This window comes from Aulostomus chinensis, chromosome 14 (genome assembly GCF_037954235.1).
Source record: "Aulostomus chinensis isolate RoL2024-O1b breed Wild chromosome 14, RoL_Achi_v1.0, whole genome shotgun sequence".
In the NCBI taxonomy this organism is placed as follows: domain Eukaryota; kingdom Metazoa; phylum Chordata; class Actinopteri; order Syngnathiformes; family Aulostomidae; genus Aulostomus; species Aulostomus chinensis.
The window spans coordinates 6493867-6520857 of NC_141333.1; the positions used below are offsets into that span (position 1 = coordinate 6493867).

The window sequence follows — 26991 nt, forward strand, 5'->3', positions numbered from 1 at the left end:
AGAAAAGATCGAATGTGACATGCTGACTTGCTGTGTTTGCAACATTGACATGACAGACAACAATGGCATTGGAAGCAAGGCCCAGGCCTCCATAATAACTAGGTCATCTTCCACTACAAGCTATAGCCTTCTCCTGGGCGGGGATCACAGACAGTAAATGTAGGTACAGCAGTTACTGAATATTTAAAAAGGCGTAGAGATGAAGCAATAAATGACAAAGTAAAGCTGGCGTGGCCGGGCATTAATAACTAATGGGTACCGGTGAGTTATAGGCTGCTCCCGTTGTAATGAAAGTGTCATTGCAAATCAGCAGTTGTCCAAGGTTATTATTATTTATGCATAATTGATGCCAGAACCACAAGGAACATGTCTTACACAACAAATCCCAACACCTTGGGAACAAAGACGTTGTTGTCAACAGAAGAAAAGGTCACAGAGGACAGCATGCCCCCCGGCTGTGATTTACATTGAGAGGGGAGGGCAAGGGGAGGCGGTCATAACTACACATCTGTATACAGAAGGTTGCAGCAAACTAGTTAAACATGAGACTGCTGCTTGTCCTCCCTGATTATATGTGGAAAGTGGGGAAACGAGAAGAATTGGACTTGTAAGTCCTTTATTTATCAAAATGTTCCCGTCTGACGTATATCATTAGCGTGCATTATCACATACTAAATGTTATCACAGTGGTGTCACTGACTCATTTGTTGCAGAGCAAGATACAAGGTGCTATTCATGTAGATAATTTAAATGATACAGGACAAATAAATCATTAATAGTGCGTAAAAGCCAATCTCCAAAGATTGGCTTTTATGAAACCTCTGTTTAACAGTGTAAATGTACACCAATGCATTCAGTCTTTAAAGTATCCTAAAAGTACTGGGCTACGGATGTCTGCCACCTGCCTAAATCCGGCTTGATAGCATGACTATCGCCTCAGTTCCGTAGTGATGGTTCGACGAACAAAACAAATCCTGTTTTTCTTCCCGTCCCTGAACGTCTCATGTCTCTTGCCTTAAACGTCAGAATCCAGTGACCTATGAGAAAGCGCAACGAGTCTGGCTGATGACGTATCCAGGAAACGCAAACAGACTCGAATATTGTCTTATTGAACGGATGTCTCCTTTTTATTTGTATCTTAAAAGCCAAAATTACCTCTGGGAGTTATGCAGACGTGGAGTCTTGTTTCCATCAGCGTTTTGCTCGGGGTCGTCGTGAGATGGGGAGTGTCGTTAAATTCTTACTCCGGTAAGAAGTCTGTGCATCTTGGCGGCATGAGAAGTTGTATGCTTGTTACTGTCTCGCTGGGAATCTGCATTATTTTTGCTGTCACAAACGCGCTGTTTCAGGATTGAAGCGGGGTTTTGTGTGTGTGTGTGTGTGTGTGTGTGTGTGTGTGTGTGTGTGTGTGTGTGTGTGTGTGTGTTTGGTTGTTTGTTGTCCTCGAACCAGCCTCCCACATATCAGACTAATTACAGATGAATGATTTTCTTTCACCAGGGGCGGGGAAACCACCCATGTTTGGCGACTATGAAGCCCAAAGACACTGGCAAGAAGTGACCCACAGTCTCCCTGTGCAGGAATGGTCAGTCTGAAGCGTCTAGTTACTAACCTCTGGGCCAGTTTCAGGGAGGTGGGACTGGTTGCTCAAGTACTGCTGTGATTGCCTGACTGGACTGAGGGACACCAAATTAATGTCACTTTTGAAGGACAGCAAAAAGAAAATATGTAAAAGTTGTTATATAAAGCTGATGAAATATTTCTTCTTTGGTTGCCAGGTTGTGAAAAAATCCTTTGTACTCTCTGCCAGCGTGACACCAGTTTTATCGTTTAGGCTTCTGGATGGAAAATCATTTCGTCTCAGCTAACATTTGTAGCTCCTACTTTCACCTCCACGTTGATATAAATCAAGAATTAATAAATGAATCAACAAAGAATGGCAGTAACAAGTAGAGCCACTGATGGAACCGGTCTCACTAAATGAGCATCCCCAGGTTTGCTATACTGTTAAGTAACTGGATGGAATTTGAACCCTTCTACAAAGACGTTTTAGTTAAAATATCACTCTTATTACAGCACATTTTATGAGTTGTCAGCTCTTAAAAGCACTACTTGTTTTTATCAACAAGAGCTGAAACATTGATAACAACCCCAAAAATTGCTTATAAACTTATAAACCTGATTTATTCATGGTTTATTAATCACTGGTAAACATCAATTACATGTTTTAGTAAGATTTTGCTTTTTTGTGAGGGTTGTGTGACGGTGAAGTCGGCTCTCTGAAATTGTAAATATCCCATTAGAGCTTGTGAGATAGAGTTTCTCCATAAATACTGATTGCTCTCCTGCAGGTACTTCAATACCACTGATAATGATTTGAACTACTGGGGTCTTGATTATCCTCCTCTGACCGCGTATCACAGCCTGATCTGTGCTCATATGCAAGTATTCTCTGTATTTTATTGCCTTGATATTTTACTCTCTTATCAATTCATCCTCATCCATCTGAGTCTCCTTTCTTGCATTATCAAGTGACAATGATTTAGAAATAAAAATCAGTCTTATTTTATTCCCATGCAGAGCCAAGATAATAAACCCTGAATGGGTGGAGCTGCACAAATCCAGAGGTTATGAAAGTCCCAAACACAAGTTATTTATGAGAACAACAGGTACAACAATCAAAGTAAACTCCTGATTTCTGGAATTAATTTACTGATTGGCTAAAGCTTTTATAGACGGAAAACATTTCCATACAGTAGATTCATCATGCAGACTAAAGTATTTGTGAAACAGTTGAGATGATGGATAATATTTTGTTTCCCTGTCCTAGTCCTGGTGGCAGACTTACTGATATACATCCCTGCTGTGGTTTTCTATTGTTTATGCCTCAGTGATGGATCCTCCAAGAAGAAAGTAAGACACATGACACATTCTAAAACAAACTAGAGTCCTGGTTGCTCCATTACAATGTAGTATAATTGGATGATGCTTTTGGAGGAAGTTCAGAGGCTTATGAAATAATCAGTTTTGAGTGATACTTACCAATATTTTCAACATTGTCACATTATCAGACATATCAGCTGGAATGGTGGATTTGGCACAATATGACAAGAAATAGAAAACAGACTGTAGTTTTAGTGTGGCCATGTTTCCCCTCCTGTAACTAAATATTATTTTTGTTTTTCCCCCGCAGGTTTGCACTCTGCTCTGTTTCCTACTCTATCCTGGGCTGATTCTTATTGACTACGGACATTTCCAGTATCCTTCATACACAAGTTCATGTACAGGTTTTTTTCCCCATCCAGCTCAATTAGTACTTAACCTCCACAGTTGATTCTGACAAATATATTTGTATCACTAATATGCATTGATATTAAAGCTTCTTTTCAACAGAGCATCATTCAGAAAAACATATCTTGGCGGTTACATCGTTTGTGGCATTTTATGAGTTAATATGCAGATACCTAATTTTGGTATCCAGCCCAAAACTCCTGTATTGGTTGCACAGTATTACACAGGGATCCAGACTCGATTTTAAAGCTCTCGTGTTACAACATTGATCTTAACAGTATCAGGTACAATGGAGTCAGCCTGGGCTTTGCCTTGTGGGGTGTTCTGGCTCTGGGTCTGGGCTGGGATGTGCCGGGCTCCGTTGCTTTCTCCTTGGCTCTCAACTACAAGCAGATGGAGCTGTACCACGCTCTGCCCTTCTTCTGCTACCTCCTGGGAAAGTGTGCTAAACTGGGCTTGATGGGACGGGGGTGAGTCTGTGTTGCTCGTGTCTTTATTTTTCTTTTCATCTTAACAGTTAGCACGCGCCCTCCTCACTTTCAGGGAATTTAGCTGAAGCGTGATCCGATCTAGAGCAGTCGCCCCCATCCTTTTTGATTTGCTTTTTTTTTTTTTTTTTTGCAAAAGAAGACACAGTAGCTGAGGTGGTATATTAGAATGGTGTAACTCGAAGGGCACCTGAAGAGAGCACAGCTTCACATGTGGCAGTTGCAGCTACTCATACAAGGATAAACCTGATCATTCATAGGACTTTACTTTTATCATCTATGTAAAAAGGCCTGTTTTTTTTTTTTTTTTTGTTCCATGAAACAATACAATATTTCAGGTGCAATTAATTAATGATTTCTTTCCTTGGCCTGTGCTCTACGTCATCACAAAGATTTATATAAAAAAGCCTAGTTGTAGTAGAGTTGCAGAACTTGGACTTTAATACTAATTTTTTTAAATCATTCAACTTTGATAACAAATTTTGACATATCCCCAAATTAATAATTGCGTCATACAGATTTCAGTGCTTTTAATTAAGAAGAATAATTTTCATTTATTATAAATTTAATTAAGTTTTTTTATTTGTTTCCTCCAATAATTATGAATATTATTTTAATCCTCGTTCCTGACTTTACAGCTCTTTTAATATAACATAACATATTTAATTTGATGTAGTTGTCTTAAGTATTTTAATTTTGTTTTATGTGTTTGGTATTTTTATTTGTATTGTGTTTATCAGGCTGTCATGGTAAAAGGGAACTTTCTGTCAATGGCCTTTCTTGTTTAAAATTCTGTTTAAAGCCAAAAAAATGTGGCTCCATTTCACACTGGTGTCTGTTTCAGGTTTCTAGTTATTTCTATTGAGATATATTTAAGAACATCCACCATGACAATACTGGATTTTTTCTCCACTGGATTTGAATTTCTGTTTGTCTGTCAGCAAGATTATGCAAAACTACTCAGCCATATTTGCGTCATCCAATACAGCCACAAATTTGCGGCTGCATTGGATTCTTGCTTTTTAAATGAGCTCACCTACGCAGCAATGTTCCCTTGTTTCCTTTGGGAACATCTCACATTCCCTCTGGAATACCAGCTGTAAGGTCAGGAGCAACGTGTTGACATCCAGTAAGGAACCATTTATAGAGTGATGGAGTGAAGACATAAAGAAGTGGCAAAAATTATTTGTTATAGCACAGAAAAACAAACCAAATTAATTATGTGAAGGGGAGGGAAATCAAAACCGAAGAGCAGCAAGTGGATTCTTATATCCCCTGCCCTCTTCAGCTCCAAAAGATCCCCAGCTAGAATACCTGGCTCATAAATCAAGAGGATTTGTGTTTATGTCTTTGAAATCATATTTGTTTTCCATTACAGTGTCTTGTCATTCAAGTGTCACTATGAATGCTCAGAGCAGATATGTAATGTCAGTCTATAAGAGAGTGCTGTTCTCAGGAGAGATAATCAGGTTGGATGCTGTTACTAGTGCGTCTAGTGTCTGTTTATCTAGTAACAATGTACCAAGGGCATTTAGTAGCACATGGGAAGCTGGATTAGAAGGGCCGGTGGGAAGATATGTCCAGATGACACACTGGCCATGCCCAAACTCTTCAGCTATGCTTGTGTGTGCAACTTCTCTAGCAGCCTCACAGATGCAGCTGACAAGACCTACACTGAAGATTCTCAGCTGATGCATGGCTTTCACTGCATTCCTCGACACAAGGGTCAAATCCCAAATTTAGGACTTGTAGTGGATTGAGCAATAATAATAGTTGCTATACTTAAACTAGACCCCACAGTGAAAAAAGCAGCCTATTTTTAATGTTTTATGGCATATCTGATGGTTAATGCGTGTCCCTTCTGTGTGACCCTTCTCATGCAGGCTGTTCCTGTTGGTGAGGATCGCTGCAACAGTGTTGGTGACTTTTGCTCTCTGCTGGCTGCCCTTCCTGTCTGACCTCAACCAGGCCTTGCAGGTGGTCAGGAGAATCTTTCCCGTGGCTCGTGGTCTGTTTGAGGTACAGCGGTTTCTCGAATGAAAAGTCAGCTATAAAACCATATCTGTGAAGGCTAATCTTGCCTTCAGGCCCAGTCTCATCAAAAAAGCATTTGTGCTCTTGTCTAAGAATAGTTGCAACATGTAATTCAAATATGTCATTTAAATACACAAGTGGGAGATGATAATATCTTGAATTCCTGGGTCAGCCTGGAGATTTGAGGGGCCAAGATCACATGTATATGTTCCTGTGATGGATTATGTTGATGGTTTATGTCTTACTTTCCCTTGAGGTGGTGCAGATGACAAAACTTCTCACTTCCCCCTTTGGTGGTAAAAATAAAGAAAGTTTCTGAGAAAGTCATGGATAATTTTCAGGATACCGATGTTTCTAAATTCCATTGTTAAAACACCTCAAAATTGTCCATAAACACTTGAAATGCAGACTTTTGTTATATTACTGACCAACAGAGGTGCTATTATGTTTCGGTCTGTCTATATCAGTAACAAAATCTTTTCAAGATAGGTTTGTGGCAACTCTTTAGGCAATTCCTGCTTCAGTCACTTGGTCCTGGAAGTCAAGATAATCAACACCCCTGATATGATCTTAACACAAAATAAGTGATTCATCAATTTTGATGGCTCCATGAAAACATAACCCATGGCACGGGACATAAAAAGGCTGTTGATATGATAGGATTTCTTTGCCTGATTCTATTTACACGTGTGCAGGAAGAGTCATGCTAAACTGTTTTGAAGGCAGTGACATTTTATTTCCTTGAAGTTAAAGTCCTAATTTCATGGGATATGAAACATTCATACGAAGACGACGACACTTTTATGAAAGTCAGGCACAAACCTGACGTGCCTCGTGCCTTACAAATTGTTCCACACTCTAAGCATGGCGAACACCCTTATATCCTTCGGTGCTTAGCCAGTTGGAAATGGATACGCTGCAGGATCAGAGAAAACAGAGGAATAAAATCTTGAAAAGGTCAGGAGATCAGTTACACTCTATCTCTGGGTGGTGCAAGTGTGTGAGCATACAGATAAATCTTTACTAATTTATGACCTCAGTGTTTCCAGCTCTTCATAGCACTGCTATGTTGTAGCCATATGGACTGATGCTGGGCCAGCTCTACACTGTAGGCACACTAGGGGACATCCGACAGCCTGTAACTATCCACAATGTCACGGTAGCCATTTTGACATTAAGTAGTCGGTAAACACAGGTCATGGCATGAAAGGAGACTCTGTTCTTAATATTTTGTATCAAAGTGGCTGCTTCAAAAAATGTTCACATTTTATAAATCAGATGCCCGTGCCTTACACATTTGCAGCCCCTTTCTACAAATTCAGAAGTTTTGCCAATTCTGCAATTTTAAATCAGTTTTTAATTTAGTCAACAGGTGGTGGCAGGAAATTTTGATGAATTTCATATAAATATTCAGTGACCACCAATCTAATCAAGTTGTCATACCACAGAACTACTGGTGAGCTAACGTATAGCTGATGTAGCAGAGCTAACATTTAGCATGTTTGCAAAACTCAACTCTATTTCCACATTAATTAGTGCTGACGTATTCAAATATGTTCTTAGGTGATAAAGTTTGGTGGGGTCGGTTCAGCATCTTTTAATTTGGGATCACAAACACACTTGGTGAGGTTTTTATAGCCTCTGTGGTGGTAAGGATGCGTAAGGATGCGTAAGGATACGTGTCAGTATATGGAACAATATTCAGCTCATCAGATAGTTCCTTAATGTTCATGTGTTAAATAGAGAAGGTTCACATAAGCCGAGTCTCAAGTCTTTTGAGGATGAAAGCAGGTCTTTGGCTCAAGTCCCATACAAACACAAGCACGTTTGTATACTGTAGTCAGTCAAAGAGCGAGCTGGAATATTAATTAAAAGGAAAGGAAATCCGAACAGCGATAAGGAGTATTTCCGCAGCCAGCAGTGTTGACAGAGCTGAAGTGTGTGTTTGTACTTGTATGTGTGACAGACAGCTCAAAATGTTTGCAGCTCTCATTTCTGAAACCCCTTAACCCCCCCCCCACAGTCTTGTCCTGGTACCCAAGGTGGCACCCACCACAAGGTGTCATGGATGTGAGAAGTAATTAAAAATTCTAACCGGAGAGCGGATGGCGGCGTGCGCTGTAGCAGGATTTATTCAATGAAATGATGCAAACATAATACACAGGGTGTGAGAGACATTATCCTCCCCTGTGACGACAGCATGAGAGGTTGCTGGGGTGAGTTGTCCTGAACTAATTGTGAAATTGTGCACGTAAGCATAAGCTTTGGACAAGGGGACAGGGCTAAGAAGGGGCGGTGGGGAGGACGAGGCCTGGTCACTGGTGTTCATGGCAGCTTCTGAGAGGAGGCAGTTGTAAGTTTACCCACTGAGCTGCATTCTATCGTCTCGGGTTGCGGCAAGCTCACAAAAACGGCACCAAATGCTTCTCCCTAGGAAATTCTTTGCTGGCTCATTGGTGACGGAACCCTTGCATTTGCTGACGAGACACCCTCGTTATTCATGTGTTGCATTCAGAAACATTTTTCATGGCAGTTATTTGGAGGAGGGAGGAAATCGAGAGGGATGCGGCTGAGACAACAGAACATTGGAAGGCCGAGTGCTGACGAGGCTGCCATGAAGAGCCACACAGCTGTGCCATGAGCAGCTGTAGCATGGAAGGGAGAGAAGACGCCAGAAATAGGCTTTCCCCAAAACCATCCACAGAGAAGTGATGAAGCCGATCTAGTCGCACTGTTTCTGTGTTGTGTGATATCATGGTGCACAGTCGTGATATAGGCCCCAATATCATCTGATCCTTGCACAACTGCTTAAATATCAGCTCAACCACGCAGAAACAACCCCCCCAGTTCTTTTGAATCACAAGTCCTTTAGCAGAAATGGGACCAAGTCTTCAGGCCTCTTTTACAGAATGTTCTACTGTACATATGAAAGCCCTTTATTGTGCCTTGCAGACAGGAACCAATGCCTGGAGGCTATTTAGAATTTTAATTTTAACTACATCTATTGTGTGTCCACTATAACTGTCAATCACCCAGGGTTGCAAAAACTAAAGGTCCAATGCTATCTTTACAAGGACTAAGCCATTTTAGAGCCAGCAAAGTAGTACTTGTAGTAAAGTAGTGTTTACAAAAACCATGAATACATGACAAACATTATCCATATTAGTTTCCTTGTAATGTAGCACCGTTACTCTACATTCACAGTTTAGAATCCTTTAGTCAAAACTTACAGCATTGAAACATGTGGCACATAACCAAATCATAAAAAAATGATTTGATAAATTATTTCAATGGCATTTTTAAAGTCATAAAAGCTCGAGTTCGAGTGAAGTCATGAGTTATTGGTATTAAAATCGAAGTTGCAAGTCTTTTAACGACTTTTGTCAAATCCTGTCTGAAATAATCAAATTTATGACTTTAGTCCCAGTCATGGCGTTTCACTTTCTTTTAGATTTAAAGCTTGAGACATATCTATAAACATGAGATAAAATATTTGGAGGTTTTTATAGCCACTGAAGTGAAAAGTCAAATAATCAATTCAAGGAGGAAAATCAACCAGCAACAATTTTGATAACTTTTTTATCCAAGAGTTATCACTAACAGTTATAATTGATTATTTTGCAAGCAAAAACAACAACAACAACAACACACTGCAGCTGTCCTTCTTGTCCCTGCTGTATAAATAAATGTTATCTTCTTGGAGTCTAGACAGTTGATTAGACCAAAATGTAAACATGTGGCTTTGAGCACTTCAAAATTCAGATTTTTGTGGCCATTTTCAGTATCCTTTTAGAAGCATTTAAATCAATCAAGAAAAGAACTTTATGTAATAAATCAGCCTTGATAGTTAAGTTGTATTCATAGTTGCCATCAATAAAATAAAAATCTCCCTTCCTGATAAATTTGCACTGTAAAGATACGATTGAATAACATTATTGATAATTCAAAGTTCGTGAAGTTATGTGATCAGAGGTGATGCACAAATTACAGCGACGCCTGTGAGCTCGCTCAGTCAATTACAGCTGCACTGTTAAAATACACGACTCTGGTTTGGGGCGCCACTGTGGTGCAGTGGTCAGCACTGTCACCTCACAGCAAGAAAGTTCTGGGTTCGAGCCCCAGCTTTCTGTGGGGAGTCTGCATGTTCTCCCTGTTCCTGTGTGGGTTCTCTCCGGTACTCCGGCTTCCTCCCACAGTCCAAAGACATGCAAGAGGGGACGAGGCTGATTGATACTCTAAATTGACGGGGGTAGGATGGGTTATATTAACTGCAGAAGTTTCCGTTGGTCCCTGGTATCTGTTGCCCTGCATCACCAGCTATTGTTTAGCCCCACCACCACCATCACCAGCATCTACCTGAGACTCTGGTGGGGATTTATTCACCAGTATCTTGACGTATTGATGGGTCTAGTCTGACTGAACTTTTGGAGTTTGACATTTGACCTCATGTCTCCAAGCTTACAAATAAGTCTCCATCCCAGGAGGTATATATTTATGCAGGCGTTTTACTTGCCACACCTTTGAGCTGCACAAATGTCTTCCTGGAATGTCCCAGGGAATTTGTATTGCACTTTCAGCAATGACACTTATTTGCTTTCTCTTCAGAATGGATTTCAGAGTTAAATTTGTTTCTACACAGACATGAAGACAAATGTCAAAAACTTGCTAAATGGTTATGCGACACTATAACGCAGTTTTATGGAGCTTCATGTATTTATGTGTCAAACTCCTCCTGTGGGCACCCATAAAGAGAATGGCTTGCAAACAGATTTTAATTTCTTTTTAGGATTAGTTTTTAATTGTCTTGTGAACTCGATATTTCAATGAAAACTGTGCAGGGCAAACATCCACTTGGACTCAAAGATGAATTTAGGGATTTTGGTGATCAAAGGTCAAAGTCCATCACCTCCTATGAACGCGATATTACAGGAAAACCAACTTTGGCAAAAATGTCCACTTTGGACTTGAGGATGATGTGGCTAGATTCTGGTTAGAGGCCAAGGTCATTGTTACCGTTTGTGGGCTTGATGACAAATGGCTAATTGGAGGAAATGCAGTGATGCCATTTTATATCAAGAAGGTCCAAAGTCAACTTCAGTGTGTTTCTGGTTATGTCCCATGTCATTCCAGGGACATTCTTGAGGGTTTTTTTTTTTGGGGGGGGGGGGGGTCTTAATTCCCTTTAGGTCTGTGCCACATACTGTATATTGTGAGTCTGGACAAATAAGAAAGAAGTGGACTGGTTGGCATGGTTGGAGGCATCCATCCACAAGGCAGTAATTCTATTAATTCTGACATCATTTCTCATTTAATCAAGTGGTGTATTTTCACAAACAGGATAAGGTGGCCAACACATGGTGCAGCTTGAACGTACTGATAAAGATCAGATCCTTTCTGTCCAGTGACTCCCAGCTCTACCTCAGGTAATCCCTTTATCTGTCTAACAAGCATTCACTTTATTCTCCAATCTTTTATCATTTTTGTCTTCTCTTCTTTGTTGCTGCATTTTTTCCCCGTTTTTCTTTGTTGCTGTTTCTTGTTGACTGGCCTCATGTCCTGAGAGAGCATGGCTTGCCCAAGGGATTGAAGACTGTGATCCAGCAGGATGGAAACAAAATCATCCCTTAAGGAAATGTCTTGTGAGGATCTTCTGAACATGACATCACAGCTGGTCTGGGCAATGACAAGATGTTGAATTGCCTGAGGGTTTACTGAAGCATGTGTCATTTACAGAAATAGAAGAAAATTTAATGAACCTGAAAGGACAGATTTATTTCATTAGATCAAACAGACTGACAAATGAGAAGACTGTTGACTTGAAGAAAGAGTAAGGACTTGACTTAAGACTTTATCGTTCCGCCTACTAATCTGCAAAACATTCCAAGAAGTATTTGCACGTTTTTTTTTACCAAAACCCCAAGTTCTGTATGATCACTGTGAGAAAATGTTGATGCAACAGTTTTGTCATGGTGGATCATTCTTAAATAACCCAGCTGGCTAAATTTAGGAGTTCTATGTTCACAGCATGGACACGTTTCTGCCAGACTGCTAAGTCCAGGGATCAAGTTGGACTTCTTTGACTAGTGCATTTCAAACCAATGAAAAACACTCTGGTCCTTTTGGCAGAGGGAGTGGATTGCTAAATGCTCTGGTGTGGGTGTACTGTGTACATAGAATGAATCAGCTGTGAAAAGTGATCCACATCCTTCCGGACTGCAAAACCCTGCCCCACGCATAACACACGCATTACACACGTATAACACACTTGCTTCCATATACAAGAGTCATTCACTGCCCCCTTATTACTAGATATTTCTGTCCCTTTGGATACAAATCTTTGCACTCAGATAACTGCTTTCTCTTTCGTCATTTGTAGGACAAATGCAATTGTTGCCGTCACACCTCAAACACGCTGCCCGACCTCTCAACAGTTATACACATTGATACTAACACATAGTCACTCTCTTCTGGTGCTTCCACCCCTAGCAGGTGACAATTGAAGGGTTAAACTAATGCCTGGTCACCTAAGACGGGGCCAATATCTGGACATTTCCCACACAGTTGGGGTCTTAGTTGCAGAGCTGGGGTCATCTGAAAAGTAGCAGAGATACAGCTGCAGTACTATTGTGTGTCAGACTGACTGCTTTTCAGTTATGTGATTATCAGTTTCCATGTGGAAGTAGATGATCCTGGAATCACAAGCAAATGTAATTCTTCACATTAACTTCTGTTTCATGAATTACACTTTTTTTGAAATTCTAATGTATTTGATCATAACTTATGTGCGATTATCATAACCCTCATGTTTTTTGTTTTTGTTTTTCAGCTTGGCGTGCACTCTCCTGGCCGTCCTACCATCCTCTATCAGACTCCTGACAAAGCCCACCTTCTGGCAATTTAAACTGGCCCTAGTGAGTGATAAAGTCATGGGTTAGGCTGAACTATCTGGACAAAAATTGAAACATTAAGTTTTAGTTCTGGTTGAAGGTAAAATTGTTTTAGAAGTTCTTTTAATTAAATATGATTTAAGCTTTTAGTTCAATAGTTCAATGACAACTGATATCCCTTCCTGCTTTACAGGAAGTTTTTGCAAATACTGTATTATAGAATGTATATATTGTAGAATATTTTTGAAGCCTCTACTTTTATATCAAGTTTTCCTTTATTTGTATGTACTAAATAGTATGCTCTCAAGAATCATTGTTCTGAAACCTCAGTAGTTCATGTTCCAAAATAAACAAAACAAACTCTGTTACTTCTAGGTCAATTCATCTCTGGCCTTTTTCCTCTTCTCCTATCAAGTCCATGAGAAGTCCATCCTCTTGGCTGCCTTGTAAGTACTGAGAAGATATCAGTTACCTGTGTGAAGGATCTGATTTGTTGACATGTGACAGCACCAAGGGTAACAGATATAAAATGTACTTTCCATATCTAGTGACTGGTGACTCAAATATTGATTTAATTTGTACTCAAAAGGTTATACACTTCACCTCTTCATCCAGCAGATTGTTAATGATATGATTTAATTAGCACTTTATAACACTGACGTCATCCTTCTGCTGTACTCCCATAGTTGCAGAGTCAATAAAAAAATGTGTACACATTTGCTAAATGAGGGATTATTCACCTCTGTCATCATAGTTGTCATTGCACAGACAGAATAGAATGTGTCTGACATATTTATCAGACTGAATGTAGCGCTTGTATTCATCAGCATGAAAGCTTGTGTGTGGTATATTACCATTTAGCTCAATGTATGAATCTGTGTCTGCTGTAGGAAGAGGGCGAAGCCTCAGATAGATTCAACAGCGAGGGATTTGGTTCCTAGATCTGGGCTCATCTATTAATCTAGATTAGGGTAGATTGTTGCTTTATTAACTATTGAGTTATATCTCCCACCTGTCCCCCTGAATCAATCAGTAATGCATGTCCAGGGATTAAGAAAGAATGGCAGGCAGCAGCTCGGGGCGTTGTTTGCGCAGGATCAATTATTGGGCTGTAACAGGATCGCCAAAGAGCACTGGCTGTAATTATGGGCTCAGGGACCGGTGGAAAGTGCCCCCCTCGGAGCAGCACAGTGTACAATATCACTTGTTAGCACTGATGCAAGCAGCCATTCATACATTTATCATTGTAACACAGAGGCAAAATGTTTGCTGGTCCTGTTGAAATTTAATACTTAGTTCAAACATAAGTTGGATGTTGATTTGCAGTTGTTGAAAGTTGTTGAGGGCCACACATTCTGGTTGTGCTACACTTAAAGACATATACCGTGATAAAAATGATATGGTAAATCAAATGGCGACTGCCTTGTGAGGAACTGTCTGCAATCAATTAATGCGGATATCCTATTGTGCTAGTTTCTTTAGTAGTGCAAACACATGATCAGTTCTCAGCCAACTCTGACCTAACATGTCCTCACTTCCTATCTAACTGTAAAATAATACTGAACAGTACTTACTCTACAGTCTGTTTTACGTATCCTACTTGTTTTTTAGACCTGTCTGCCTCTTGCTGAATGACTTTCCTCTCGTGGCCATTTGGTTCTTGCAGGCTTCTACATTCAGGTAAGATGATTGGGGGGGGGGGGGGCATTGCTGTATTTAAGGGGTGCCCAAACATTTTGGCTCAGGACCCCCAAAATAATTTAAAAAAAAAAAGGTGCCAGAAACCCCATCTTTCCCTTGCATTGTCTGAAGCATTCAAAAGTTGCCTTTTTCATAATTTTGAAATCTTTTGATTTCTTGTTATCATCATGTGACCCCAACACTGAAAACCTATGTTCTAAGCAAAAAAGAACACCACCCTGCAGATTCACCGTTTCTATAGAGTGCTTTAAAAAGCTTGAGTTTGGGTCTGTTCCCCCACGAAATTACACAAAATGAATATTCAGATTATTGAGGAAAGGAAGCTCAGCCATCAGTGGTCTTACATGACACCTGATGTAACAACACTAACATGTTGATTAGCTACCATGTTGCATGTTTCACTACAGCCATATTTTTTTTTTATATAGTATATAGTCACAAATAAGAAATCATTACACCAGTCATGCATTCTCTTTCAAAACAAATGCTTGTTCTCGAGCCAGGCAGATGAATATCTATGATACGACACAAATGTTGGCACTCGTGGAAAGTACATTCCGGAATACACTGTCACTTTTGTCCAGAGGAGGCATTAATGTCAACACAAATTAAAGGTTGGCGTTGGTGCTTTAAATTGGGTTCTTGCGTTATTGCATAGAGGCTAAGTTGGTGTGTGTGTGGGTGTGTGTGTGTGTATATATGTATATAACATTACTGGAACACATCAGTTTTCACATACCACCTTAGTTGCTTCTCCACTTCTTTATTAACAATAAAAATCAAAATGCTCTTACAATAATCTAAAAAAACCCAAATGGATCTCAGTCGTGGGTGAATGGAGACAACAGGCAGTGTTGCAAATGCTTCATCTAACTTTCACCAGCTGTTGTTAAATTCTTCCGGCAGCACTAATTGTTGTGCGTGTGGTTTAGTATAAGGATATCTGGGGATTATGCAGCATAGTCTGCATGCCTGCTGTTTAAGTGCGCGTTGTTTAGGGACAGGAGGTCATTCTGGAGTTTCACAGTACAGTCTGACTTGGACATAATGTGCATCCCCTCCAGACTCAGTTATTTAAAAAAAATACATCTTTTGTGAGCGTAATTGGCTGAATGAATGCAGAAGCTTAGCAATTGGAAGAGGACACACTGCAGCTTGTTTGTTTAAATTGATGAAGTATGTATTTCTAAAATGTTTATCATTTATCTGCTGAATGGGCCTTTTTTTGTGCGAGTAAAAAAAAAACAGAATGGATAGTTTGTTGTGAGTAGATAGGTTTTTATAAGCTGCGGTGATGTGCGATTTACTATGAGTCAACTGTTGTTCTTGTCCATGTTCCTCTTCTAAACTAAGATAAGCTTGGCACGAACGTCAGAGTCATCTCTCCCCGGCAGACACACTGCTCGTGTGGTTTACTGTTGCCCTGAACCTAATGACATATGGTTGGATGTAAATAAAAATCTGCTACATGTTTTTTCTTTCAACTAGTGGATAGAAATTGATCTTTTCTTTACAATTTAACATCATTGTTATTTGTTACTCATATTGTGCTCCTGTAAAAAATGCCTTTACTGTAAATGCGTCATTGTCTGTCTTTGCAGCATGCTGCCTCTGTTCCTGAAGGATGGTCTTCTTGTGCCCTACGTTGTGACCTCGCTGGCCTTCCTCTTCTTCAGCATGTATCTTTTGTCTGCGCTGGAGCGCAGTTCAGAGGAAGAGCTGAGATTAGGAGCCTACCACAAGATGCTTTTCTTTCTACCCAAAATGGACCTGGCTTGTTTAGTCAGATGGAAGGTCAGTAGGTTGCTAACAAGCATTGATTTGGTGATTTGCATGTCAGAAGTAATCTAGAAACCTAAAATTCAATCGTGCTTTGCATGTAGAAGCTATAAGGCTCATTTGTGCTCAGCGTTAGGTCTGGTTATGGACGTAGCCTTCTGTCTGTACTCTGCTTTAATTTCATCCACATTTCTTAAAAGCTTACAGATTTGGCCCAAACAGAGCTGCATCACCAGATATCATAGGAGGCAGAGTTGGGCAGTAAGATCAATGACATGCAAAGATTGAAACTTCCTCAGGAGAGTTTGTCTGCGTCGGCATTAAATCCCACTTCGCCCAGGCACAGAAGCAGACAACAACCGCCCTCTACTAAGATGCTTGTTTTACCCCCTTCAATATCAAAATTTCCTCAACTGTTGCCAGTTTTGTTGTCGTGAGAAACTTTTAATTCTGAACTGCCCTCCAGTCTTGTAACGGCTCTATTGCTAAACATCCATGCCAACCCAACTGATGTGAGGAAGTATGAGGGCAATACGATCAGGGGGACATTTTGATCAGCAAGCAACAATTTGCCGCATACATTTATTTAATGGCATCGTCTTAAGTTTTCTATCAATTAAAGCTGTTTTAGAAATCCAAATGGCTCTTGATCTGCAAATCATTAAATCATGAAGTGAACAGGATACTCATATGCATAAATATCAAATTTATGACATTTGTCAAATTTCCAACATTTTTGGCTATGAAGGAGAAAGCACAATTAAGCAATAGACTTGACCTTGACCCTGCTTAGTTTTATGTGAGAATGAAATCCATACAGGTGTGTAAACGCAGTTTGGTCTCAAGATAGGTGAGTGTAGCGTGGGCAATCCCAGATGTCAGTGTATGGGTGGTACTGACTACTTCTGTCATTGTGGTTAAGTTTCACTCAGTTTCTATTAAGTTAAAAAAAAAAGTTTTCTACAAGTCATTTTCTTCAGTCTGTATCAAAGACAAATTGGTGGAGCTAATCTGAAAAAATGGAAGCCTTATCGGTTAATTTATTCAAAATATTAGGAAATCCGAATAAAAAGTGGGGCAGCGTGTTTCTTTGGCTCATTTATCTCACTGTTACCACGTCAGAGTGGGTCCCACTGTGCTGCAGTTTTTCTACAGTCAAGACACACGTTCAGTGACTGACGGTGAACAAAGCAGAGATTTTGTACTACAGGGAGGAGAATGTACAGCTGATGCATTTGCAAATTGCAACCATGTGAGAAGATATACCCAACTGTATAAATAAAGATCATGTGCTACTATAAGCTGTGTAAGCTGTCCAGGGATGAAAGCTGCTGCCAGCCCCAGAATTATTTATCACTTATTTAAGTTTCCACAGCGTCTGAAGTGGCTGCAGCGACAGCCCCTTAGCGACAGGGACACCGGTAGGGTGTCAGAGATTAAGAGAAGGTGTCTTTTTATAGTGCGTGTCATTAACACAGGTTTGCCTAGATATATTTATTTACACAAGCAGCATAAATAGCGAGTCCCAATGATAGCGATAGGGTTTCATTGGTTTTGGGTGTTGGCATGAGGTGTTTCCTCCATCTTACTCACAGACTTATCTCTAGGTCATAAAGCCAAATAGAATGATCTCACTCCCTCCATCAGCTCTGTTTGCATTTCTGGTGGTAAATTAAATTATTAATTGGTCTTATAAATTATGTTCACATTTAAACTGTTAGCCTGAGGAGTACAGTCTTTTAATTTTTTTCTCAGAACATTTTCTCATATGGAATCTCAGTTGTCACCATAAAGCTGAGCAGTCATTAACGGCGTAATCCAGCAGTGTACTGAGGTTAAAATATCCTGTTAGTCAAGTCACCTTCCAGAAATATATTAGACTGAGCAGCACAACTTCTGTTTAAAAATGTTTTTCCACCAAGGCCAAGCCAACATAATCCAAATGACATCGTCTCAGTTACGGTTTTAAAACATCCAAAAGTTCCCCCTGTTACAAACCATAGGGGATACTCAAATGTTACCTATTTTTTTAGGTTGTGTAGTTCTTGCCATGACGAACAAACTGACCTTTTTGTGTAAAATTGAGGGAGTGCCAATTTACCAACCCTGATCACTCTCTTGATAAGCTTGGTCCTCCCACTCTAAATTTGGTGATTTGATGCAGAATTTTAAAAATATTTTTATTAATGAAATCTATTTCCGAACCATGCAACTTATCATTAAAAACAGTAATGTGTCTCATTCTGTTTTTGCCAAATGTCAATTTGTGAATGCACAAGAAAGCAAGAAAGGTCATCATTGTGCTAAGAAATACTGGTAAAGAGACTGAAGAAAGACTTGTTTGCTTTGTTCAAAAATGTTCAACTCCATTTCATGGTTTGCTGTTTGGAAATGGCATCCTACGCAACAACTTTTAATGATTTAATCAAAGATTCATGGTCAGACCTGTGGCAGTCTCCACCCACTGAAGGCCACGGGAGGTAGTTGAAAGATCTGAAGAATGATCAAAAAGCGAAAATGATTTTGTTGTGCTTAAAAAAAATGATTCATGCAACTTTCTGTGTCTGAAAGTAGCATGTAACAGCTGTATAATCCCAGACTCAGGTTATTAACTGTATATCTTATTTAAATTCATCCAGCCATACACTCCTGTGTCCCTACTGTAGTCAACCTCTGTTTGTCTCTGTTGCAGTTCTACATCTGCGTGGCAGTCATGGGCTGTTTGAGTGTGGTCAGCGTTACACTCGCCCCTCCAACGCATCTGCCTGACTTATTTCCTGTGCTGGTGTCTACATTTGCTTTCATGCACTTCTTTGGAACATTTGTATATTTCCACATCGTACAGTTCAGTGTGCCGCCGAGCAAAAAGAGCCACAAGAAGAACGACTAAAAACGGTGCCAATAAGTAATACAAATACTTGGGAGGCTTGGAGCCAGTTTTGATTCAGGAAATACAGTGTTGCACGTTTGTCCTCAATGTGCATGTGAGCTGCCACTCATGCCAATACATGTCCTCCCTAATGAATATCACACACTCGTTAAAAAGGTACAAAGTGTAACTTTATCCTAACCAAGCTCAGTATGGTCAATACTTAACTTGTAAGACCACCTTGTTCCTCAAGATGCCACACCTCCACCGGAACTTGTCACAAGGTACTGGAGTGCTACGGGGATGAAATCTTTTTGTAAACCAACCAGGAAGTTACCATTGCCATGGGATCCCTCAACCAAGAGTCAATAAGATTTTTACATTCCATTTTTGATTATTGCAGAAAAACAACTTTTATCCGCTTGCAGTTTCTTCAAAACTCATAAATGTAGTGTTCTTTTGTGAAGTGTGTTTGCAAGCCACAGAAGTGCAAAGGGGAACATAATGCCGTGAGAAAATACACCGCAGACACACAACTTTAATGTCACCACAACTAGCTTTGCACTTATTCAGTTTTCGACACGATAATCACTTGGTAGTAACCAGCTGTTGGAGTCACCAAAACGCTTCAAAATTCATGAGTGCGTTATTAAATGAGGTAATTAATGCCATAGAACTTTAAAAATATCTTCTGTTAACCACAGACATAATGTCAGGCATTTAACTGAAAGCCCATTGACTTTTAGATAAGGGACCTGAATGATAAAGAATGCTAACTTGTTTGCGGGTGTAGGACTCATTCCCAGACAATATAGCTCATGTAAAAAAAAAAAAAAATTGTAATAATATGCTGCCCCCTATTGATTTGGAGTGATTTGGGTCACTTGCTTGTTGAGAAGAGCATGCCTCTTTGGCCTGGAAAATAGAGTAAACCAGAGGAGCTGGAACAGCAAGATAAATTATCTTTTTTGGACTAAATAAGGAATTTACAAAATATTTTCCTTTGCTCTAATTTCAGCATCAATAGTGACTTCTTTGTTCTGACTTCAGACTAGTTTTTGTCTGCTGGCCAATATCAGTCTTCTGGAAATAGCTTGATGAGAACGCCAAAAAATGATATCTTTTATTGCATCTTTTAGGCTGCAGAAACAACACACAATAAAGCAGGAGCTGTAACATATGAGAAATTATTTAGTTTGCACCAAATAAATGAATGAATTACTGAAATCTTTTCCTTTGCTCCAATTTCTTCATCAATAGTGACCTCTTTGTTCAGACTTCAAACCAGTTTTTGCCAGCTGAGACACATAGGTATGCTGAGTTTAGCCCACACACACTTGAGCTGAACCCAGCAACAACAGGGTTGCGTTTTATGTCATTTAATTTTCTGAACAAAACAACAATGTTGTTGGGTTTCATTACACTGTTGGGTGTACCTGTTCTTGTGTCAACTCTGTGGAAACCTATTCATTCTGAATAAATGGAGACTCAATTCGGACCCAAGTCCAGAGGGAATGGTTACCATTACCTATTGATGTGAACTTTGTAATGTTTTTGTACTACACGTTTTTTACAGATCAAAAGTTATTTTGTACAAACTTAAGTTTTTCTGAAAATAAATAAAATTCTCAATGACCTAAAGTGAGCACTGGTTTTAATGCCGCATTGTTAAAAGATATGATTTGAAGCAGCTTCACATAAACTGTCTACATTTACCAAGTAGTCTGCTAAATCACCCCTAACTGTCTGGCAAAGACAGAGCCAATAATTGGACAGAAATTATATCCTCAAAGCTTTTACTCAACATCATTAAATATTCATTTGAAGTCCCAGATACCACAAGGGTCTTACACAAAAGACGCGTACATTTAAAACAAAAGCCGTGACAGTACAAGCCTTAAAAAGAGATGACGGAAGGTGACATATCTGATCATAACGCCATAAAGTTGAAATACCATGGGGGGGGGGAAGGTACAAGCAATTTCTTTCCCCAATCTCTCTGTGACTTAATGACAAGCATTAAAAAAATCCATTACAACTATAAATGTTATCAGGTCAGTGAGGGTTGCCTGAGCTTCTGAGACTCCAGGCCTGTGAGCAATAATGGACCGCTGGGACAAATAGAAGTCCAAGATCAGAGTTACTGGTGGCTACTACAACGAGACATGAACAGGTCCCTCTAGTCCAGGTTCAAACAATGTCAAGGAAAGAAAAAGATGTGATGGGGGGGGGGGGGCTCCCTTCTTACAATGTACAATTGGAGAAATAAACACTAACAAAAATAGACCCACCTGGAATTAATGATCAAGATTAGGAGTCAAAACTGCAGTTTGTGGCATAATGCAAATAAATTCTACTGAAATGATAATCAATGATTTGAACTCCATCTGCTAAAGAAGATCATGCGATAGTGAAGCTGCAGGAATATTGAATGTCATTGATTTCCTTTTATCAGTTGAATTTTTGACTGGTGATTGGACTAAACATACTATATCCTGGACATCAATCTATTCAAACCACAACATAGAGCAGCATATAAGCAAAAGTAGCAGGTGCAGTGGTCAACAATTTATGAGTAAATGGCATCAATGAAGCTACAAAAATGGGAATTCAAAGCAGCAGCCTTGTGTGGCCTTGTTGAGCTGTTCCAACCAGTCAGGTTGCAATTAGAAACTCATACATAAAATTTCCAAGTCAACAATTTCAATCTTTCATAAAGTGTCTGCTACATGTGCTCAGTTGTTAAAGTGATGAAATCAAGTAATGATGCAAAAGAAAGACCTTTTTGTCTTTAAAGTCATAGTGAAAATCGGGTCAGTTATCACACAGCCACTGACTGCTTATCCAGGAGGCTTTACCCCTAAACCACTGTGACTGTGAAACTTGAGTAAGAGGAAGACACACTGAGGAGCACTTTTGTACTCATCACTAACTCTTTATCCTACTGGAAGATGTAAATCATCAGTCAATCAATTGTCATGTGAAAAGAGCACAGTTTTAGAGCTCTAGCTGAAGCGAAGAGATTATTGGTGACGTAGAAGTGAGGTTAATGGCTATTTAAAGCACCGCAGAGCCCTCGATCAATCTCCAAAGGGTCCTGAATCAAAACATTAGTTTTGTTTATGGGTGTGCTGGCTTTGTCCTTCACGTGGCCTCTAAGGGTGATAAAGTGAGAGTTACACGATCCACCTTAGGCAGAAATAGGAAATGTTGCTGTGAACAGCAGCTGTTGCTTAGGTCGACTCGGGCAGGGAGAGGCCTCGGCCTTCCCAGGCGATGCCAAATAAAGAGACTACTGTGTTGTAAGACAGTTTGCCCCCCCACTCTTACTTTTCAAAGGTGTTAAACTGCAGAGGTGGAGGGGATTGCATAGTTTTAGCCATAAAAGGGATGAGGGTTGCCATCAGAAAGAACATTATTTGCACAACGACGCTGCATTGTGGTTAATGTAGAATCAGATTGTGTCAACTGCCAGGCAGAGACTGCGGCAGGTTGACGGGGGGCTAACAACTAAAAGGATTCGCTCCTACTGTTGCAGACCCTTCTCAGGCAAAAGAGTGATGGCTTCCAAGACATCTCAGGCTCTCGACTGACAGCTCAGATTCCACATTCATCTCCTGCTTTACCTCCGTGGGATCATACACACAAGAGTTGAAGAGCAATTCCATTAGCTGTCAACAGCCGAGATTCCTCGCTAACAAAAACCTGGGGAATATGGGGGAAGAAAACATGATTGTAACCCCACTGGCACCCGGTGATATTACACGTACAGCAGTCACTGTCAGAATTTAATGTTCGCCAAGCAGACAGTCAACACGAGGAGCGTGTTAATAAACCAAGATGCACAACAGCGGATTTCTGTCAGTATTGAAACTTTATTTCTGATTCCCAAAATTAGACTGATGTGGATTATTGTACTTTAACCCATATTGGACTTCAGAAAGTCATAGGAGCTACCTGTCACCAAGGTCCCTAAAATGAGAATGAAAGTGAAACATTTAAAGACATAAGTAATAATACTTTAATTAAAAAGTGGCAGTAAAATGCTGCTAATCAAACAAAATCATCTCCAACAAGATTCATTTATTAAGAGATTAATCTAAAGATTATAGGATTGGTTTAAAACTACTTTACCGTTTTAATTCTCATGCTTTCTCTAGAACTATACACATCTGGCATGGAAGTATTTTTGCCACCTTGGATGAAATGCAATGACATTCACTAAATCAGAAATCACGCCTGAAAAGATTGCATACTCTGCAATCCACAGTGTCGATCGAAGGCCACAGGCACCAGTCGGACCACAACAGCCTAATATACAACTCCCCCCTTTAATTGCAACCGTGTGTTCAATCAGAAAACATAAAACTCCCAGTGGGTAGGTGGCATCTGTCTGTGAGGCTCCCTACGATTGATGTACCGGAGTCTGGGAGCAGTCTGGGCTGGTAGCCCACGACCTGCGACGCTGCCCCATCACTTTTATGACATCTTAAGGAATCTTCTCTTTAATACAGCCCATTACTGCTGACATACAAATCTTTCCCAATGTGGCCCCATCCATAGCCTGATCAATTTTTACACTGCTGAGCCGTCCCCTTTCCCCTCATTTTGTCATCTCAAAATTCATATTATACAGGATCTTCTTATGGGAAAAACGGCAATAAAAATACGTTACCGCCCTGAAGATGTGCACCCGTCAGTACTTGGCGCTTACTAAAAAGCTGCAGAGAAAATAAAATTTGTTTCTGTAGTAAGCAGAACTGTTTAAATGTTATTTATTTTTATGTTCCTAAGAAAATATATTGTGAAGTGTAGCATTGATTTAGAACATAACCATGTCTCGATACGGCTTGGAGGTGCTGAATTTATGAATCCTTTGCACAACTCCTTTAATTGAATTTTCCAAATCTCTCACGACACACAAATAATCAATACCTACTGCTGTGGGGAACTTGCCTCAGAATTATTAAGGTCTTTCTTTTTCAATTTTGTAGTCATCAGCACATACAGGCGCAGCGGGTATTTGTAATGCTGGAACTATACCTGGAGGATTTATGCTCGCCCCAAGTCTGATTGCTCACCAAAAGTGACTTCTTTAGAATGCTTACCGAAACTTTTGTTCAAGAACCGTCAAAAGCAATTCTTAACAACACAGCCTCTTGGTGTGTGGGCAAAAAAAAGTGCTTGTAACTATCACAACATGCATGAGTGAAAAAAGGGGTGACGAGGCAGGAAAAAGGAGGAGAGGGACAGAAAGCAGCTTGGATGAAGACATAAGAAGGACGTGTGATTGGAGAATTGCCCTGCAAGGTTTAAACGTCCTCACGGATTTGCTCGGCTGCTCCAGCTGGGCAGCTTGACTTGGCAGTGAAGAAAAAGCTTCCAGGCTACTATAGATATTTGTGTAGACAATATGCAAGCAGCACTCCTAAAATTAATCAATTAGGTGGTTGAAAAAACTAATTTGATCATTGATTAATTGCTTGCATTTTTTTAGGAAAATGTCAAACATTTTCTGGTTCCAGACTCCAAAATATGAGGTTTTTGTCATGAATGGGGAAAAAAAAAAAAGAGTCTTGAACTGTTGGACAAACAAAAGATGCAAGTTGAACACATCACTTTAGGCTATGGGAAATTTACTTCATATTTTATGGACCAAACAATCCACAGATTAAATGCATAAAAAGCAGATTAAATCGATAATGAAAATAGTCACAAGTTGATCCTCATGTGAAAGACTTTGCAGTAAAATATTACGAATGAATTATCTGTAAAAGTTTATCTAAAATCTGTCATATGCACAAATTTTACATAATATGTATTGAAGTCTATATCCATTTAAGTATTTCATTCAGGTTTGTACGTGTAACACAGTGTTAAGACTTGAACATCATTTTTCTGCATCAGTAAATCCAAAGATTCTTCAATGGATGTCTATGCAAAACGCTCCTCAGTTAAGTAAATGACTAATTGATCATTCAGTTTAAGTTGGAAGATCTTCATAAAAATTGAAGTGAAGTGAATCCAAAGTGAAAATTTGGATTTTCTATAGTACTGAGTCCATGAAAGGAACAGCTGATCGCAATTATCTGTGTATCAACCATCAACGTTCCTAAATAAAACCAAAACCTGATGAATAAATTTGTCAAATCGTTATGACTAACATTTATCATTACACTGCTTCTTATAGCCTTCATACATAATATTGGACATAATGATAAATGATACTGCAACAAGCACATTTAGTGCCTAAAGGCCACAGCAGAGAATCTAAACAAACATTTTACACTGAAGCGGGATCACACTTCATGATACCATCAACATAGTCTGTCTGGATTTCAGGCTCCAAACAAATATAGGCCAGAACTCTCAGCAACTTTGAATAATAGTTTGTTTACTTAAAATGTGTGTCTCAATGCACATAGAAGGGCAATTCTCTCCTTCAGCTATCTGCCTTGACATTGTGAAGTCTGTTGTTGTAAGGAGGTTTATGCAAAATGGATAAATTTCACGGATCCACCATGTGACAAAAATGTGACATTCCTGGGGTGTGGATCCACAATGCATCATGTATGTTCAGCTCCCTTACTGGAACTAATTAAAATAATTTCTAACAACCTTATCGGAAAACAAGCTTGCCCTTCTGACAATACTCCCTATTCATTTTCCACAAGTCACCATTGTATGATTGGATCACAAGAATTGCTTTGCTGCAGGCATGATATGTGCCTAAAATAATCAAATTAATTCTTTCCCCAGGAAATCTTCTCACTGACGTGTTTGTGGAACCATAACAAAATGTTGTTTTTCTCTAAAGGTCGCAGAGAACACGATTGTCTAACCAAGTCAAACAAGCATTCATTGATGATGCTAAAGTTAAATAGCAAAGATGTTAGGAGACACAAATCAAATAATGAAGTAGTAGCAGAAAAGGATGTTCTTGAGAGTCAGACAGCCTTGTGACCACACTTTTTTTGCTCGTTAATGCTCATCCTGAATTCAGCCAAACAGTTGGAACAAAAATGTTTTTATTGGCCTTTAAAAAATTAAAAGAAGTTCAAAATGACCATCATCTTCAAAGGGGAGTTTAATGTGCCCTTTAATTTCATTGCACTGTCATCAGATGTCCAGGGCAGCATTTAGAGGGCTGCAGTTAAGCAATGTCTCGGTCGGAATCAGAATGCTGAAGTTGTTAGTGCCTCGCTGTGTGATATTACTCAGTCTTAGTTTGTTCACGCTGTTGGAAAAAGATCATACGTTTGTGAGAAGAATAGTCAGTGTGGTGCTTTGTGCACAAGAGCCTAAAGCTTAGCTTGTAGTCCCCTTCACTTCCACCCCTTCTGTTTCTGCTCCTCAACCACTGCACTCCTAGGACTAAAATACAAACTCAAACATGAGCTGACTGAGCATAGTGCTAATTCTGAGGAGGTCATGGGGTTTGCACAATCCTAAATCATCACTAATCAACACAAACAGTGAAAAAACAAAACACAAATTTCTAGGCAGCCTCCAGCTACCACGTATGCATATGTGCGCTGCCACCATGATATGAGGAATAGCGTACAAGCGGACATGCCCAATTGCAGACATGCAGAAAGCGAGGTCTTTCATAGCAAATGAAACATCTTTATAGCAGGTTGGGAAAGTAATATCCCTTAAGTAATCTATGTGTCATTACTATTATAGTGTAGTTCTGGCAGGGATGTGGACAAGTAGCTGAAGAATGTTGTAGACAATAGAAAAACAAACCCTGTTGTTGATCGGCTTAAATCCCATAATTCTTTGTTTGCAACATGGTGGGCTTCATGAAGAGACCCATTCCCTGTGCAGATACAGGCTGACATACATGCCTTAATTTTTGGTATCAGGCAATTATACACAGACAAAATCATGCTCCCGAAAATAATTTTCCTTTTCTGCCAATGATCCATCCTAAATTCAA

The 26991-nt window shown here is 39.7% G+C and overlaps 2 protein-coding genes across 6 annotated transcripts in view; one reads left to right on the forward strand and one right to left on the reverse strand.

Moving 5' to 3' along the window:
* itgb3bp (integrin subunit beta 3 binding protein) overlaps window positions 1-26991 on the reverse strand; it is a 38538-nt gene that overhangs the window by 7306 nt on the left and 4241 nt on the right. The window contains exon 8 of one of the 5 annotated variants that reach the window (XM_086225358.1): window positions 11080-11486. The exons of 1 other annotated variant lie outside the window; for it this stretch is intronic. In XM_086225358.1, coding sequence (XP_086081484.1) covers window positions 11476-11486 — 11 coding nt within the window. In that variant the 3' untranslated portion in view covers window positions 11080-11475. Of the gene's footprint in view, window positions 1-11079; window positions 11487-11525; window positions 11570-22922; window positions 23022-24866; window positions 26287-26991 lie in introns of those variants that run through there. 3 more of the 5 variants (XM_086225357.1, XM_086225356.1, XM_086225359.1) reach the window with 3 other exon arrangements.
* On the forward strand, window positions 1068-20681 carry alg6 (ALG6 alpha-1,3-glucosyltransferase). The gene is made up of 14 exons (XM_086225353.1): window positions 1068-1248; window positions 1501-1585; window positions 2352-2441; window positions 2581-2669; window positions 2831-2913; window positions 3194-3258; window positions 3576-3761; window positions 5663-5798; window positions 11151-11236; window positions 12640-12724; window positions 13076-13146; window positions 14312-14380; window positions 16003-16195; window positions 18873-20681. The coding sequence occupies exons 1-14, from the start codon at window positions 1167-1169 to the stop codon at window positions 19068-19070; spliced, it is 1518 nt and encodes a 505-aa protein (XP_086081479.1). The 5' UTR covers window positions 1068-1166; the 3' UTR covers window positions 19071-20681.

Excerpts from the sequence above, each read along its gene's own strand:
- alg6 (XM_086225353.1), top strand. The coding sequence starts at position 1,167 with ATGCAGACGTGGAGTCTTGTTTCCATCAGCGTTTTGCTCGGGGTCGTC. Across the intron at positions 3,762-5,662 it reads CTGGGCTTGATGGGACGGGG|GCTGTTCCTGTTGGTGAGGA; the intron begins GTGAGTCTGTGT and ends CTTCTCATGCAG. Across the intron at positions 5,799-11,150 it reads TGGCTCGTGGTCTGTTTGAG|GATAAGGTGGCCAACACATG; the intron begins GTACAGCGGTTT and ends TTTCACAAACAG.